Here is an 18,589-nt window from a genome sequence, read left to right as displayed (position 1 = left end):
TGTCACACATATACATATTTAATATATATATACATCGCATGCAAATATATATACTTATCTAGTATGTGTATAATCAATTACACCAGATGATCATGGACCACAACCTAATGTGATTAGGCCTGAGCCAGTAGGCCTAATCACTCACATCAAGATCTATGTGTGCAACGGTGCATCTCCATGCCCTGTGATCGTCCATCTCGTCCTCATCGATTCCGTCGACATCTTGATGCATCTTCATGCATCGCGATCGTCCGTCTCGTGGGTCCCGTTATCGGATCCACGCTCCCGCTGCACCTCCTCATGTGATTACAACTTAATCATAGGCACGCAGGTCCGACAATAAACGAGAAATATAATGGAGGCTCGTAGACCTCAATAATAATAATCACAAGTACACACATCACACGGTTCATGATCATCCGTTCACACATCATACATCACATGTATAAATAATCATCATCATGTAGGACTACTAGATAATAATAAAAATAATAATCAACTAAACATTTTAATTAATTAATATTTTCTGAAATCAGGGACATGTAGGGAATTTCTGAATTTCCCTACTACCTTTGCTGTTGCCGCCGCCGCCGCCACAATGCTGGCGGCGGCCTGTGCGGCGAGGGGCGGGGTGCTACCCTCGCCTGCGGGCGGCACGCCCGCTGGGGGCGCTGCCGCTGCAGGTGGGCGCCCCCGCGGGCTTCGCCGCCTCCGCGGGCAGTTCTGCCGGCGGGGCAACGCCCGCAGGCGGTGCTGCCCCTGTAGGTTGGCGCCCCTGCGGGCGCCGCCGCCTCCGCGGGCGGTTCTGCCCGCGAGGCAACGCCCGCAGGCGGTGCTGCCTCGCTGGCGACCGCCCCTTGCGGGGTTTTTGGCCCGTGGGAGCAGCGGCCACAGGCGCCGCTGCCCTGCGCTGCTGCCCCGCGGCGCCTCTGCCCGCGGGCTCAGCGGCCGCAGGCGCCTCTACCCGCGGGCTGCCAGCCCCGCCGGCCGCAAGCTGCTGCAAGCAGGCCGCCGGCCGGCTGGCTGCTGCAGACGCAGCCCTTGTGCTGCCTTCCTGCGGCTGCGCTACACGCACGCAAATCGAGGGCAGCAACTGTTGTTGCCCTTTCTCGCTTTCGCGTCAACGATTTTGACGTCAATATTCTTCCTAAACACAACACATGCAGTTCAAAACCAATCATTCGCACGAACAACCTGGCTCTGATACCACTGTTGGAAAATCATTGAGGGCGACATCATATGCGCAACGGAAGAACAAGAAAAACAAAATCCCTGATTCCCAAAAAGATGTTCGTCGTCGTGCGAAGATTGGTGTGCAAAAATCCGCAAAACACAAAACTGCGTATAGAGATTGTGTTACCTAGGGAGATCGTATATCCCTGTTTCCTTGCAGATCCTTAGGAGAGGGTGAAGGAGGTCAAGCGTCCTCCTCTCTAGCGGTGATCCACACAGCAGGGTTGCCTTCTCTAGCGGTGATCCACACAGCAGGGTTGCGACGACGCTCCTCAAAACTCCAGGCTGTGAATCCCTTCTGACTGAGTGAATTATTATCTCTGTAATAATTCACTTGACTCATCGACTACGGACGTACTAGGCCACTACGCCGTAGTCCCCAGACGATACAGGGGAGTCAAATCCATTGGACCTGTCTGTCCTCAGTTACCATGTACCTATAGTCCCTCATCCATCTAATATCCCAGAGACCGTATATCGAGCATAGTGCTGTCAAACCCATACGGTTTCTACTCGAGTCTCGCTCTAATCGGATTCTCCCGGAGAACTCTTTCTCTCTCAACCAGAATGACCCTGGCCAGGGATTTGTCTGAGCAAGAACACATAGGATATTCCTCTCATGACGCCGAGAGTGGATGATCCTCTATTGACACTCAATAGCCCTCGTAAGGTCGACTACCACTCCCAATGACCAACTGTACTAGATCTGGGGACAGCCAAACCTATAAGTCTGGTATCAAAGAGTGGAGCACTCATACAGGACATCCTTGGTGTCTCAAGTCTAAGGACCAGATACACCACTAGGACTACGGAATCGCTGTCTGACAATAAGGCATCATCAACCATCCAGCATTCCGTAAGCGGATCAATCAGTGAACTCATTCTCCAATGAGCACCTGTACTGTATCCCTAGTGTCCCTACACGAGCAGCTATGAGACCAGCTGCATCCATCATATGGACGGGTATACAGCACACCAGTCTATCCGGTTATCACGATGTCCCTCTCGAGTAACCTATGACCGGGATTATTTAGGATATGTGTTTAAAGGTGAATCGATCTCATTATCGTGATCTCATCACGATCCGATTCCCATTACACAAATCCAAGGACATCACAATATATGTATGCATTTATGCAATAGTTATAAAGTGATATACGCCAAAATATAATAAGCAAAAAGATTCTGTATCAAGTCACACGTGCCATCACTCACGTGATTGGCTTGTTGGGCACCTATGACTAGCAGTTTCTACTCGAGTCTCGCTCTAATCGGATTCTCCCGGAGAACTCTTTCTCTCTCAACCCGAATGACCCTGGCCAGGGATTTGTCTGAGCAAGAATACATGAGATATTCCTCTCATGACGCCGAGAGTGGATGATCCTCTATCGACACTCAATAGCCCTCGTAAGGTTGACTACCACTCCCAATGACCAACTGTACTAGATCTGGGACAACCAAACCTATAAGTCTGGTATCAAAGAGTGGAGCACTTATACAGGACATCCTTGGTGTCTCAAGTCTAAGGACCAGATATACCACTAGGACTACGTAATCGTTGTCTGACAATAAGGCATCATCAACCATCCAGCATTCCGTAAGCGGATCAATCAGTGAACTTATTCTCCAATGAGCACCTATACTGTATCCCTAGTGTCCCTACACGAGCAGCTATGAGACCAACTGAATCCATCATATGGATGGGTATACAACACACCAGTCTGTCCGGTTATCACGATGTCCCTCTCGAGTAACCTATGACCGGGATTATTTAGGATATGTGTTTAAAGGTGAATCGATCTCATTATCATGATCTCATCACGATTCGATTCTCATTGCACAAATCCAAGGACATCACAATATATGTATGCATTTATGCAATAGTTATAAAGTGATATACGCCAAAATATAATAAGCAAAAAGATTCTGTATCAAGTCACACGTGCCATCACTCACGTGATTGGCTTGCTGGGCACCTATGACTAGCAGTTTTGACTAAGCCGTACGGTACCCTTGTATGTCTGTTCACAAGGGTCAACCTCCTTGAAATCTCTCATGGTCCCTTAGGACTTACAAAAGAGAAAACAAATTAGAGAAATCGCCTCACTCAGGATCCATAAGCAAACATTTCATAAAACACTTCATAGCCAATGTAAATTATAAACAGACTTTATAAGCTTTGAACGGTCGCACAACAAAGGATCTAAAATGGTCCACTATAGACCAAACATCTCTCACAAGTGTCCACATAACACAACCTTTATTTACAAGCTTAAAACGGCCACTAAACCCAACTAAAATGAGGTTGTTAAGCCTTCGACCATCTCTCTACATGTTGTGTAAAGCATGAACAAACCAACAGATACGAACATACATAAGCATTACATCAAACATCCTATTTATAATTTTGTCCATGACATTCTCCCCCACTTATTCCTTCGATGTCCTCGTTGAAGTATTTACCGACACTATAACTCCTTATCTTTGCTGAGTATTCAATCTTCTGCACCAGCTACAATATGTCTCCTGGCTCCCAACTACTCATTGCCACTATTTTTGAGTAGTTGAACTTTTGATCTGTCATACTGCTTCAACTCACCAATGACTTTGACTCTAATATGGGGTTGGCTGAGTTGTGTTGATCACTGTTGGTTCATAGGGATCCTTCAGATGAAGGAAAAGACCATCCTTACTATACACTAATCTCTTAAATACCTCATGCTGCTTGAATTGGGTGGATGCTTGTTGAAGTTTTAATGAGCATCACACTACAAACTTTTAAAGTTTTTGGGTCATTCCTCCACAAAATTTGTCCTTCAATTTTTCTTTCACTTAGTTGTCACTTTCAAATAAGTTCGCATCGCTTCTGCTTTCGATTGGTATTCTCTTAGAAAATGAAGCGGATAATCTATTCTCAGTAGCATTGATCACCATTGGTGAGGATTTAACAACTATTATCTTCCATTTGGTTTCTTTGAAGGGTCTTGGAATATTTGTAAAGCCCCTCTATTGGATAGATAAGAGAATTGGGATACTCGATTTTGCCCATTCTTTTAATAGTTGAAGGAGGTCAAGCATCCACCACTCTAGTGGTGATCCATATAGCAGAATTACAATGATACTCCTTAAGTCTCCAATCCTACTATCTCAAGAAGAGAATGGGAGAGGAGAATAAGAGGTGATAACCAAAAGAGGTTCTGGCCTATGAACCATTAGTTCTCTCCTATTTATAGAGGTCCCCTATCAACATAACCCTAATGGATCCTGCTATATTGGGTTTTGGATCTTCATTCAACTACCCAAGCCTATTAGATTAGTGGATCTCTATCTAATAATCTCTCATTAGCTCTTATTGAATTTCATCCATAGGATCGAATAATTCAGGGGCTTACTGGATATCTAATAAGATAGGGGCTTCGACAAATATCTCATATTCGAATCTCTACTCATCGCAATGCCTATCATATATGTGTGACTCTCTACGCCCAATATCGAGCTGGTAGTGAGTCATACCTGTCAGAACTTCTTCTGGATAAGTGAATTATTATCTCCATAATAATTCACTTGACTTATCGATTGTGGACGTACTAAGCCATTATGTCGTAGTCCTTAGACGATATAGAGGAATTCAATCTATTGGACATGTTTATCCTTAGTTACCGTATACCTATAGTCTCTCATCCATCTAATATCCCAAAGACCGTATACCGGGCATAGTGTTGTCAAACACATATGGTTTCTACTCGAGTCTCGCTCTAATCTAATTCTCCCAGAGAACTCTTTCTCTCTCAATCCGAATGACCCTGGCCAGGGATTTGTTTGAGTAAGAACACATGAGATATTCCTCTCATTACACCGAGAGCGGATGATCCTCTATCGACACTTAATAGTCCTCAGAAGGTTGGCTGCCACTCCCGATAACCGATTGTATTAGATTTGAAACTTTCAAACATATAAGTCTGATATCAAAGAGTGGAGTACTCATATAGGATATCATTGGTGTCTCAAATCTAAGGACAAGATACACCATTGAGACTACGGAATTATTGTCTGACAATAAAGCATCATCAACCATCCAACATTTCGTAAGAAGTTAAGAAGTCTGACCTTGCCTATGCTTAAGGCGTGGAGGTCAAAAAACCTAACCTCATCCAACTAATTCATGTTCCTCGATGATACAAGGAGCAAGTTAGTAATGGATTGCTACTAATAATATTGGAGGAGGAGATCTTATATGAACGTATTGGACAAACTCATTCCAGACTATGTGAGATGCATGATGGACTAGACATAATGGATGAACTAAACATGCTACCAAGTCGATAATAGATCAAATAGGTATGAGGTCGATGTGCTGGATGAACTAGATGTTGCACTTTGGACCCCTTTGGTAAGAGCACTGAAAAATGCCTTTGGTGTAGAACAAATGATAAAGAGAATCACTATCAGCTAATCGTTATATGACACACAACCGTCATGTGGTGTCTAAGGTGGAAAGAGAAGATAAAATCACCATCCCCCTTTCTTCGCTCACATGGACAAAGAGCCAAGAGAGACTATTGGAGACGTTTATAGGTTATCTTCCCTTAAAATATTTCTTTATATATATATATATATATATATATATATATATATATATGAGTTGTCGATAGTTTTATATTCTAACAAATGCAATTATGAGAGAAAGAAAATGAAAATATGGTGATCTACCCTAGGTATCTAATATGATAACTAATTCCAATCTTTTAACAAAAATTTTATAGGACTACAAGCTCACGTTCTAGCATATAATAGTATATATAAGTTAGTTATATATCCAAGGCTTATAAATCTTGATATAGGTGCGAATCATAAACCTAGACATATCAATGTCTTGGTTGGGCCCACACGTTAGTGACAAGCCTATTTAGGATGATACACCGACAATGACATAACATCAACAAAAGTTACACATCGACATATAAACGATGATGTCAAACGTATAAGTGTTTGGATAATATCACTCGTTCACTCTTATGTCTAGTTAAACATATGTTCGAGCGCAATGATAATACTATGTCTTGCTCATGTGCCTAAACCAACAAGCAGTAGGTATGCTGGTGTTGGCTTGTATTTGGACTTAAACCTGTGTATAAATGTTGGGACATGTATTATCATCATGTGAGTCCCCGGCCACAACTGATCTAACTTGCAGTGGCATGAACTCAAATTGGGTTTGAGGTTCACAGGTTCATAGGTTGTAGTAATAAGGATAGGAGATTACCTAAGTTATTCATGACCTTTGAACATGCTCAATGCTTAGCCATGCAACATGACCTTATACAGTAAGATCCTATCAACATATACTAGACTAATCATGGGTTTGATCAGTAAATATTTGGTTTTCATTCTTGATTGCAATCTGTCTATTGCAAGTCAATCTTTAGAAAATTATAGTATACATGTGCTAGGACATGATCTTTTGATCTTGAAAGAACCGGTGATGATACTACTCCACTGGATCCACTAACTCACACCTGAAGCCTAGTAGGTGCCTATTTATGATGCTAGGTGGAGCTCCTTCAATGCTTGCATGGTGTCATCACGGTGTTTGGCAGAAGGCCATGCAAGCTTACCTAGGTTTATATTGGTGGGGAGGAACACGTAGAAGAACACTTCGACAGTCTAATAAGCTCCGATGCATGATCGTCTTCAACGCAGAAGCCGCAGAATTAGGTGGGGGAAGGATGAACTCTTCTTCGAAAAGCTTTCAGTACTGTTAATGTCAACATCATGACAGCTTCATCTTCTGAAGAAAACCGGAAGAGGATGTCAGCATTGTTTTAGAAGGCCGGCTTAAGTTGGACAAAACAAAACATTCGGAACAGTTCAAACCAAATGAGCTTCTTTTACATGCCTCTGCTGGATCTACTGAAAGACCAATGTATGGTTATATGATGTGAGATTTGATTCTTAAGCAGTTATTGACCCAGACCAAGTCTGGCGAAGCTTCTTGTGGGGCTTCTAGATTTTGGCTGGCGGTGGGGGTGAAGCTTCTTGTGGGGCTTCTAGATTTTGGCTGGCAGAGTTAGGGCTGCAGTCTCAAGTACATGTGGAGATCATTATGGAGCATCAATCATTGCTCGAGTCACTATCTATCCCTCGGGCAGAAAGGTTTGCTATCATCATTCACTCTAAATATAAAAAACAATATCATAAATTATTAAAAAAATGTAAACTAGTTTTATGATGGTTCCAAATATCATAAATTCTTTGTTACATAGTTGGGAGTTGGAATCAAATAAAAAACCTTTAGTTTGACTAAAAATTATAAAATTACTGATGGGTTTGGATCTCGATTTAGATGGATTCGATTTTAATTTAGTATAAAATCAAGTGTGGGTTCTGGAGAAATAATAATAATAATTATTATTATTATTATTGACTTAAAATCGTTTGTACGTCATCTTTGTCAGTTTCGTTCTCAATAATTGATTGGATAGAGAAGCAACGGAGTTTGACCATTAAGTAGCGGAGATCCACAAAGTTTCCACCTTTTAGAATAAGCAGGTCGCATGTGCGTCGGCCGATGGCATCAACACTCCCCTCCTGATCTAATACCGCAACTGGGACGGATTGTCTCGGTCTCGATCGATAAGACCAATGATTGCTTAATCATAGTAATCGATCAGCCTGGTATTGCGTCGTGCGATTGGTTACTTCCCGTGTACGCTGGCGGTGTACAGGTTGCATCAACCGACGGTGATGTGATCCTCGCGGTGTTGGATCAAGGCCGGGAGGGGGCGGGTTTAATGTGGCGTCGCGTCTCTTTGGGTGGCTCGGGTGAGGCACGCGAGGGCACGCGGCTTGGATTTGTGGTTCGGGGTATCCGCGAACGGGGCTGCCTCTCGTCGGCTACAAACGCGGGACCGCCAGCCTGTGCACGTTGCTACGTGATGGTTCGAATCACCTTTCCCTCCGTCCCGTCTCTTTTCTTCTTCTTCTTCCCCCCCCCCCCCCCCCTCGATTAACGTGTTGGGGCGTCAACTCGGTTGTCCCCCACTGCGAACACGAGAGGGCAAGGGAGGGAGGAGAGGCTCCATGTGGGCGGGACTTTGGAGACCACTCGTATTGTCGAACACCATGGTGGTGAACGCTGAGTGTCCTTTTGCTCCTATTTAATCCGCTACTTGGTTTGGCTCCCAACAAAGACGTGCTTGACCATAAGGCAGGTGGGAAGGGTTCGAGAGAGTCCGCCTCGCCCTTCCTCCCTCTCTCTCTCTCTCTCTCTGGCTCAGATCCTTAGACACCTTATTGGCTAAAGCAGCAAGGATGGAGGGAGGGGGAGCGGCGGCGGCGGTTGAGCAAGCTCCGGTGCTGCCGCGGCGGGAGAGTCGGCGGCTGCCGGACTTCTTGCAGAGCGTGAACATCAAGTACGTGAAGCTGGGCTACCACTACCTCATCACCCACCTGCTGGCCCTGCTGCTAATCCCGCTGATGGTGGTGATCCTCTTGGAGGCCGCGCAGACCGAACCCGACGACCTCCGGCAGTTGTGGCTCCACCTCCAGTACAACCTCGTCAGCGTCTTGGTCTGCTCCGCCTTTCTCGTTTTTGGCGCCACCGTTTACATCATGACCCGGCCCCGCCCCGTGTACCTCGTTGACTACGCCTGCTACCGCCCGCCGCCGAAGCTCCAGGTTCCCTTCCGACGCTTCATGAAGCACTCGCAGCTCTCCGGCGAGTTCAACGAGTCCTCTCTCGAGTTCCAGCGCCGGATCCTCGAGCGCTCGGGTCTCGGCCAGGAGACCTGCCTGCCCTCCGCCCTGCACTACATCCCGCCCCGTCCCTCCATGGCCTACGCCCGCGAGGAAGCCGAGGATGTCATGTTCGGCGCCCTCGATACCCTCTTCAGGAACACCGGCGTCAAGCCCAAGGACGTCGGGATCCTCGTCGTCAACTGCAGTCTCTTCAACCCCACCCCGTCTCTTTCCGCCATGATCGTCAACCGCTACAAGCTCCGCGGCAACATCAAGAGCTTCAACCTCGGTGGCATGGGTTGCAGTGCCGGCGTCATCTCCATTGACCTCGCGCGGGATCTCCTCCAGGTCCACCGCTCCACCTACGCCGTCGTGGTCAGCACCGAGAACATCACCCAGAATTGGTACTTCGGCAACCGCAAGTCCATGCTCATCCCCAATTGCCTGTTCCGCGTCGGCGCCGCCGCCGTGTTGCTCTCCAACCGCACGGTGGATCGCCGGCGTGCCAGGTACAAGCTTGTCCATGTCGTCCGCACGCACCGTGGTGCCGACGACAAGGCCTTCCGTTGCGTGTACCAGGAGCAGGACGAGGCTGGCAAGGTCGGCGTGTCCCTCTCCAAGGAGCTCATGGCCATCGCTGGGGAAGCGCTCAAGATCAACATCACTACCCTTGGCCCCCTCGTCCTTCCAATTAGCGAGCAACTCCTCTTCTTCGCGACCCTCGTGGCCAAGAAGCTCTTCAATGGCAAGGTGAAGCCCTATATCCCGGACTTCAAGCTTGCCTTTGACCACTTCTGCATTCATGCCGGCGGAAGGGCCGTAATCGATGAGCTAGAGAAGAATCTGCAGCTCCGGCCTGAGCATGTGGAGGCTTCCCGGATGACCCTTCACAGGTTTGGCAACACCTCCTCCAGCTCCATCTGGTATGAGCTCGCTTACACTGAGGCAAAGGGGCGGATGCGGAAGGGCCACCGTGTTTGGCAGATTGCCTTCGGGAGTGGGTTCAAGTGTAATAGTGCTGTGTGGCAGGCGCTTCGTAGTGTCAAGCCCTCTCCAGATGGTCCATGGGAGGACTGCATCCATAGGTACCCTGTGGAGATTGTCGATGGATTTCCTCAGCCACCACAGGAGCAATAGTGGCTTCCTCAGAAACTTGGCAAAATGATAGTATTATCTGGTTAGGCAATTCCCTTTGTGAGATCGTTAGGCCATTCTTCACAAAGATGTCATCTGCCTATTGTTTCCTCTGTGATCTGATCATGGAAGTCATGAGGTCAGCTGTCTTTGTAATGTCTTTAGTGTCTAGCTGCATCAGATGGAAGAATTGCTGTTTGACAGGTGCTATGCTCTCTTTTTTTTTGGTTCCTCTGCTGTTTAGTACCACAATCAACCTGCTAGTTACTGATGTTGGTCTGTCTGATGTCAAATTGCATATGTAGTTTCAAATCATAATTGATTGTGCCCAGGAGATGCTAGTTTCACTTTCCTTTTCTTTCTAATCTGCTATGGCAGGTGTAGCTGAACCCATAAATTTGGGAACAACCTGTCCTTGTTGGTATTTTCATGTTTTGACTGATGTAGCAGAAGTACCTGTTTGATGTTAATTGTGAAGCTGAGTTAAATTTATAGGGAGACCTTGTGAGATTAATCACTTATTTGTGTCTAGGTGGAAGTTTGACACGGACACAAAGTGCATACATGTCATTAAGAAGCTAGAGTACCCATAGGCAAATTGATAATTTGTTGTTAAAGGTCTTTACTTTCCAGTGTTAATGCAAAGTTTTGTTTGTTAACATATCTTAAGAGGTTAGTAGTCTTCATTGATATATTAAAACCAAATTGATATTAGTTTCCTCTCTATCTATGTTTTCCTAATCATCAGATCAGAGTACCATCACATGAAATTTCCACACTGAACATAATCATATTGTCATCAAAGATGGATCATTTTGCTTTCAATATGTTGTTCACGTACTTGTATATGTTCTATGCTATAACTGTTGCACATGTGGTGAACTAGAAAAATTACTGGAAACCTTGGTAATGAATTCCTGCTTAAGGCCTTTATTCTGATTTCTATGATGAAAATTTACCAGGGTTCTCTCTTCTATTCGGCAGAGAGTTAGCGGTCCATACCAGGTTAATCATTATATCACGAAGATGTCATCTTAATGTGTGGAATAATGTGCTACCCTTGATGATTTTCCAGCTGCTTTTTGTATTTATAAGATGGCATAGATGCTTTTGAGTTTCTAGAGTTATATATGTATATTGATAAAGAACTACTTGTCTCATTTGGAACACCAAACTGAAGCCTGCTTAATTTCTCACTTGATAAATAAGTTGTCATCATCACATGACCCATGGTTATCTATTCCTACCTCTTGGTGTACTAAGTGGTGTTCTTCATTCAATTTCAATTAAGCTAATAAATTATAAATGTGAATTTGTTGAATCTTTTCATTTCACTTATCTCAATATTTATCAAGCTATCACTAATCAGCTAGTGTTGTCAATAAAAAATGAAGACATTGTCTCTCATGTTTGTTGAATTGGAATTTTTTTTGTCTTCTAGAAATATAGCTGACTAAGATTTGGTTGGAAGGGACAGTGCAAAGATTTTTATACTTTCAGATCCAGCTAGTTTTAAAAAAGAGATACAAAAGCAGAAGAGATTATTGTATTAACTGACAAATATTTAGAATTTGAAGTTATGAGGACATAAAAAATCTTAGCAACATCCTCGTAGCACATAATTGTCGTAATGCCAGTGGTACTTTTGTATTTACGAAAGATGTAGTGATTCTCCAACTGGTTACTTCAGTGTACTCCAATCTTTTTGTTCATGATGGTTTTTGAGATTAAGAATGTACTAAAGGGTCTTTGTATCTTCCTTACAAAGCATTTCAATGCCATAAAATGTAGAACAAAAACCAATTGTTTGCATTGTGACAGGGACACATTTTGGAGCAAATCTATACAGTTCACAATAATAAGGCTGCACCAAAGATTGAAGCTGTCTTATATGAGATTGGTTCTGATTTTTTCTTAATTTTGCAGTTAGTACTGTTGCAATCAAATACACTTGATTGAACAAATGGCCCTGATAGAAAGTTTATTAAAGGAAAAGGACATTGTGTTTGCATAACCCTTCTTATTTTGTGTCTTGTGACCTCTGTTCATCACTAACGAGAATCATGATTTTGATGCATATGTCTGGAGCCTAGTTTATTCTTCTGTTATCACTTGACAACTCAATTCTTCTTTGTTTTATGTATCTATACAGCAATGTGCATTCAAAGGAAAAAATTCTGTGGATTTTCAAGCTGGTCATCCTCTCAAAATGTTCTGTGGTTGATATTTCTGTTGGCTTGATTTCAGGTATGTAGACCAATTGGTGCTGAATGTTGTCTTCACCGATGTGTTGATTTGAGTTTTTGCTTTTGCATTGTTCAACCTTTGTAAATTATAGAACATTCGAATTACGGGTTTAAAATGTAGAGGCATTCTCGTAGCACACAATTATCAATCTCCAATTGATCAACCTTCATAGTGTTTCACTTTGTGATACTTTGTATATTTGGAATAAATTTTCTTCACCCTACACGAATGATTGAGTCAGTTTTATTTAAAAATCATGATATTCAATTCTTCATTCTAGTGCTTTTCCACCAAGGTCAGCTTCTTCATTTTTCATATAATTACAATAGTTGATATTAAGATCAATCTATTCATAAGTAATTGTAAAGGATTGTAGCAAACCAATTTGTCTCATATAACCCAAAGAAATCAGATGTATTGTGTAGTGTTACGGTATGTATGGATGGTATAGATTAGTATAGATTATAAGCAAGTGTGCCGCTCGTGGAAGAAGATATGAACTACTCTTGATGAAATTATAAGAAAATACACCGCCTTGTTTTGAGTGGGGAACTTGTTTTACATGTATTAATTTAATTTGGTGATTCAATTCTTTTAGGTAAAAATTCCATTATAATATTTCAGTTCTACTTGATGATAGCCGCTTGAAACATGTGGTGATCACTTTTCATTCTAATGTTTCTTTTTGAAATAAGTTGGTTAGTACATTATTGCAAGGGTGATAGGTCTCATATTCAAGTCCGCAGGTAATGAAATAAATTGCTTTATATATTCTTGCATTGGCACACCAATAGTTTAATTATAGGTCTTCAACAATTGGTTCTTCTTAGTTCAACTGAATCTTTAATATCTAGATCTTTTTCATATATCAATATACATCCTTGTCTTCTTGCATGGTTGATCTTTCTCATGAACTGAATCAAACCAGTGCTTTAGTTTCTGTCTACACATTGAATATGAGCAGATTTATTTTTTTTGCATCTGAGGTTGATTTTGTTTTCTGTTAGTATCAATACTCAATGTTGTTATGTAAGGCCCAAATCATAGAACTATGTGATTAGTATCAAAAGAATTTAGATGAGAAGGAACTTGATCCTCTATAAGCGACGAGTCTTTAAATGTGCAAGTATGGCATCCTACCTACATTTTTCTGCTCTCTGCTCAGTCTGCGAGTTTTTTAACTTGCTGAATCAGAATGCATTTTTCATAAACGTCAGTTGTTTTCTTTGAGTTGCGTCAATCCATTAAGATCTCCATTTTATTTTTTTATATAAACAATGTAAACATGTTAATTCTTCTTTGTTGTTAACTTTGCCTTTGTTAATTTAGGTTCTGATTGTCCAACATTGATGCAAATTTGGAGCCAACCGAAGTCCTACTCTATATATGTCTCTGAGTGATGTGGCGTTGAACGAAGAGAAATCTGAGTCGAGACCCTACGATATTATGTCAGCGGAATACCCAACTAAGTCCTCGTATTGAAGTTCCTTCGGATTCGAAGGATTCAACCAAGTGTGAGATTGTCTGAGAGTAAATGTATTTGAAAAATTCTAGTATCGGAGAACATACTCGAATGATCTTTTTAAAGTGTGATTTAGCACTGTTGTATTTGAGGTCGTGGTTAAATGTTTGAAGCGTTTACTCTTTAACTCAAACATGGGGTAATTGCCGGTTGGGTCAACTTTTTTGTGTAGAGCTAAACTGGTTATTATGTCATACGAAAAATGACGATGAGGTATTGGTCACATGATATATACATGACGATAATGTGTTGCGTTAATTTTCTATTAGTATTTTTGTTAGAATAGGAAATGTTAAAGAAAAACCTTTGGTAGACAAGATGGATTGACAATGAAGTTATATGACACAAAATCAATACTAAACAAACATACAACAAGCACACCTTGCTATAACCATGCAACAAGAACACCTTGCTTATAAACAAATCCTAGGAATGTGTAAAGATTGATTAGTGGCATGCATACTGATGAAGGAAAACAAAAAGGAACTAATAGAACTCCTACATGAATGCATGACTCTGTTTTGGCATTGGTCAACGAAATCCGCGCAATTTCAGATGCCGGTCAATCTCGATTCGATATGGATGGGGCTCTAAAAAGCCGGCGTAGGGCACCAACCCCACCAACGTACCGGGGGCGGGGGAGCAACAGAGGGACCACGCCGGATTGGTCATGTCGTGTGGGACCCGCCTCCGCCCCCAGTCTGTGCACCTCGCAGCGACGCAGTTTGGTTGGGTCCCTGACACCCAACACCTGCCCCGGCTAATGACACGACTCCAAGTACGCAATAGCCGCTCCGTCTGCTGTTGACCGGGCTCTGGCGCTTGTGAATAGGTTCGTGTCACCCGTCGTGGACGATGATGGCTTCGTCTGGTGTTCATGGACGCAGACATAAGGCTGCTCCGCCTCTGGTCAAGAAAGGGAGGAGAGATATCTCAGTTCTCAAGGCGAGACGCCCATCGTAGGAGCATTTGAATCCCTCCTGCCTGTTCTCTCTTTCTTTCTCATTCTTCCCCCTCTCTCTCTCTTTTTCGGGGACGCCGCTCGCTCGTAGTTCGCCACCATTGGATTTTATGGGCAGCACGACACACAGAACTGATCGGTTTTGGAGACTACCGCTTTCCAAAAGATGCCTCTCTCTCTCTCTCTCTCGCTCTCTCTCTCTACACACATAAGAAATCTAAACCTAGACAGCGATCTCTAGACTTGTGGTCGTGTCTCGGAAACCCTCTTTGAACATGAACTTGGATCACCTACGCCACTTGTACACAGGAGTAAGCTGTACGTATACTATCATCGTTCCGGTGTCTCACTTTCCTGCATGATAACCGGCAGTTGGCCGGCAAGTGGCAGCTCCCGTAAGCCATGGATGCAGTACGTGCTATCACTGTTGGTTCTGTTTAATCTTATCTTTGATCTCCGATTCACTTGGGAGATCGTACAATGCAAAGCGAGCAAGCTGTAGCCGGCGATGATTAGCTACGCGGCGGTGCAACTTTCACTGTAATGTATAACCATGGCGTCCAACGAGGGGATGTGTTCAAGAAGTTGACCCCCCTTTTGAGGCGACGGTAATGATGAGGGGGGCCGATTAAGCCGAGCTGCTGCCGGTGTTTCCCTCCCTATGCAGAAGCCAGCAGCCAGCAGCCATGGCTATATTCTCTCGTCCTTCCCATTTGTTTCTCTTTATCTTTTCCTGTCTTTTACTTTCTCCCTCTTTATACAACACACCGTTCTCGCTTTTGGGATACGCTTCCTATGTCGACTCCATCACCTCTTCCCGGATACGTCGTCGTCTCCTACGTAGAGTCTCCGTGGTTTGTGGCAGCGGTTGGCGACATATGGAGATGGTGACGTGAGCTAAAAATGGCTCCTGTGCCGTTCGAGAGTGTCGTCCACAAGCAAACGTTTTCTGAAGTGGAGTTGGTCTGCGCTCGTGTCTGGCTCAGTGTTGCGTCTCTGCTGCTCCTCTGCTTCGATGCACACCCACCATCCGTCGTCGTCGCTGGCGGGGTGGCGCGCGGTCTCGTGATCGGCGAGGAGGCGTAAGGGTATAGAGAAATGTTATGTGGAAGACTGTTCCCGGAGTCACGTGGCCACTTTTGACCGCCCAATGACCAACCCCGTCTGTCCCCTCTGACCCGCATTGTTTGCTGCGCCTCCAAAAACTCCCTCTCACTCTCTCTCTCTCTCTCTCTCACTGCAGTCCCTTAACGCGCTGTGTCATGATCCATCGTCTTGTTGTGATGTACAGCCCCGAACCAGTCATACGTCATTGTTGTATAAGAAGCAGTGCAGAGGAAACCGCCACAACTCCGACTTGGTGATGCTGGCCGCTCCCCCTATACCGAGGACAGGCTGAGAGATTGTTAGGTGGAAGCTGAAGTCCCCCAGCGAGGAGAGAGAGCGACTGTCTGTGGTGTATGATGGAGATAGCACACGAAACCCAAACTGCGAATAGGGGTGAACTCATCTGATTCGACTGACTCGGTGGATAAGTGGAGCCCTCCCCACTGCACCACATAAACACTATCGTACTGCAGCTGACTAGTCTTCTCCAACCCCCGATGAGCCCTTCCATAGATTAGCAGCTACACATTTGGTAGTCAGTCATATTCCACTTTTCATGTGTCGTTTAAGCTTGCTTACTCTATCCTCTTTGCTTAAGAACCGACAAGCCCCGATCCCCCACTTCCCAAGTTCCCACACGCTATTATTGCCACAAAGCATCATTAATATGCTTCATTAATCCTTGTCTGCTACCTCGGCTGCACATATAAAAACACTCGCTACATTCGTGTAAACCACTATGTAGTTCGTAGTTGTTGGACGACCACCACCTCCTCCTCCTCCTCCCTCCTCCATCCCGATGCGTGTCATCCCCACAGAAGTAGTAGTAGTAGAAGTAGTACGTGCTGCTGCCCTCCCATTTTATATGAGCTCAACCGCGTCTCCCTCTCTCCCTCTTCTCCCAGTCTTTTAGCTCTTGCTTCCTCTCTGTTGCAGCCTTTCGATTAGGACTACAGCCATGTTGCACCAGTGCGGCCACCAGAGCAGCACGCAGCAGTGCTCGTGTGGGTTGCTCTGCGGTGGCGCCGCCTCGTTCTCCATTTTCTTCCCGGCGTCCGGTAGCAAGTTTACTGATGATGATGCCTTCGATGGCAGTAAGTCCGACGCTTCCTCGTCGGTGGACTGCACCTTGTCTCTCGGCACCCCATCGACGCGCCTGACTGAACACAAAACCTTGCCCTCACCTACTGCACATATCCAGCCACCCTCGTGCATGTCCAGCTTTCGCTGGGATAGCCTATCTCATCCCAAGAAGCACGCGTCCATGGGAACAGGTGGAAGCATTGCTTCTGGTGGTGGAAACACCATCGGCTCGAACATGGCCGGAGACCCGCATCTACTAGCCCGCAGGTGCGCCAACTGCGACACCACCTCCACTCCCTTGTGGAGGAACGGTCCCAGAGGCCCAAAGGTAGTGACTAGCTTCGCCTTAAACTTGTATCTCCGTCTCGAGCAATCTAATATGTTACAGCAATGCAGTCACTGTGTAACGCGTGCGGCATCCGTTACAAGAAGGAAGAGAGGCGGGCGGCGGCATCGCCGTCCTCGTCGACATCGGTGGTAACGGCGGCTGCCGAGCAGACGATCGGATACGGATACATACGACAGCAGCAGCCGCAGCAGTCACCCTGGGGATGCTACGCTCCAACGGCGACGAAGAGCGGCCCTTCCATCTCGGTGCATGACGACACGGCGGACGAGGGCGACGTGCCTTATCTCTCCTGGCGGCTAAACCTGGTGCCGCCGACCCAGTTCCCGGTTCGAGACCGCCCCAGTCTATTCCAATACAATTAGTAGTTCCGAATTCCAGTAGCAACGAAGCATCAAAACCAGTCCTGTTCGTGGCCTTCTTTGATCAACCTCTTCATGTATACTCTGTAGCCTCAAGTAGTAGAGATGATAAGTCTCTTCGTTAGGTAACGAATCAAATGATGGGTGTTCTTATTGTGGTTTAAGAGTCAACATGTGTGTGTGTGTGTTAGACGGATGAATAGATAGATTCTGCTGATGACGGTGTCGTTGGCGGAAGGGGGGGAGGAATCGAGGGGATGACATGAACAGGGCATCTGCAGGTGGCAGCGGCCAGTGACCGGTGGACATGAGAGAAGGCCAACAGAAAGCCTGATATGATGGGATAACAGCAGAATCCAATCAAGAGTTACCGTACGAGACGTACTTCCGGGCATTCATTGGTTGCTTTTTAACAGTTCAAAGCATGCATCATCTCAGTTCGGACCGGGAGTTTTCTGGCTTGTGTTGGTGTTACTAGCGTACTACACACTCCATATTCTTCTCCCTCCTCTTCTTTCTCTCTCATCCCCTCTAAAGAACGTGGTCACGAATTATCCTTATCTCAAAGATAATGGTAATTACTTTTCAAAAGCTTATTCGTTCAGGTCCACTCGCATCACACGCAATCATATGCAGGTGATCGGCGAATACAAGTAAGAAAACCATGTAGTCTTTTAAGCTTGGCATTACCAACCGGACTCGATAACACTTCAAAGACAAAGGGACTGCCGTTTGCTCCTCGCCATCTCTCGGCCACAGCCAAGGCTTCCGTCGCCGATCGACGTTAAATATCGTTGCATGCCATGAGTAGTAAGTACTTCTTTACCATCCAGTGGTGATGACTCGCTGGCCTGCTG

General features: G+C 45.0%; 2 protein-coding genes across 2 annotated transcripts; both read left to right on the top strand.

Annotated features, from left to right (window-relative positions):
* Positions 1–8,244: 8,244 nt before the first annotated feature.
* On the top strand, positions 8,245–10,456 carry LOC135640981 (3-ketoacyl-CoA synthase 4-like). The gene has a single exon (XM_065155894.1). The coding sequence runs from the start codon at positions 8,545–8,547 to the stop codon at positions 10,105–10,107; it is 1,563 nt and encodes a 520-aa protein (XP_065011966.1). The 5' UTR covers positions 8,245–8,544; the 3' UTR covers positions 10,108–10,456.
* A 6,254-nt stretch (positions 10,457–16,710) lies between these two features.
* Positions 16,711–17,885, top strand: LOC135640983 (GATA transcription factor 19-like). Its single transcript, XM_065155896.1, has 3 exons — positions 16,711–16,761; positions 16,878–17,352; positions 17,421–17,885. Exons 2-3 carry the CDS (start codon positions 16,900–16,902, stop codon positions 17,733–17,735), a joined length of 768 nt encoding a protein of 255 aa, XP_065011968.1. The 5' UTR covers positions 16,711–16,761; positions 16,878–16,899; the 3' UTR covers positions 17,736–17,885.
* The last annotated feature ends 704 nt before the right edge of the window (positions 17,886–18,589 follow it).

This window comes from Musa acuminata, chromosome BXJ3-6, assembly GCF_036884655.1.
Source record: "Musa acuminata AAA Group cultivar baxijiao chromosome BXJ3-6, Cavendish_Baxijiao_AAA, whole genome shotgun sequence".
Classification (NCBI taxonomy): Eukaryota; Viridiplantae; Streptophyta; class Magnoliopsida; order Zingiberales; family Musaceae; genus Musa; species Musa acuminata.
The sequence above is the reverse complement of the archived record's forward strand: the minus strand, read 5'-3'. Positions and strand labels throughout refer to the sequence as shown.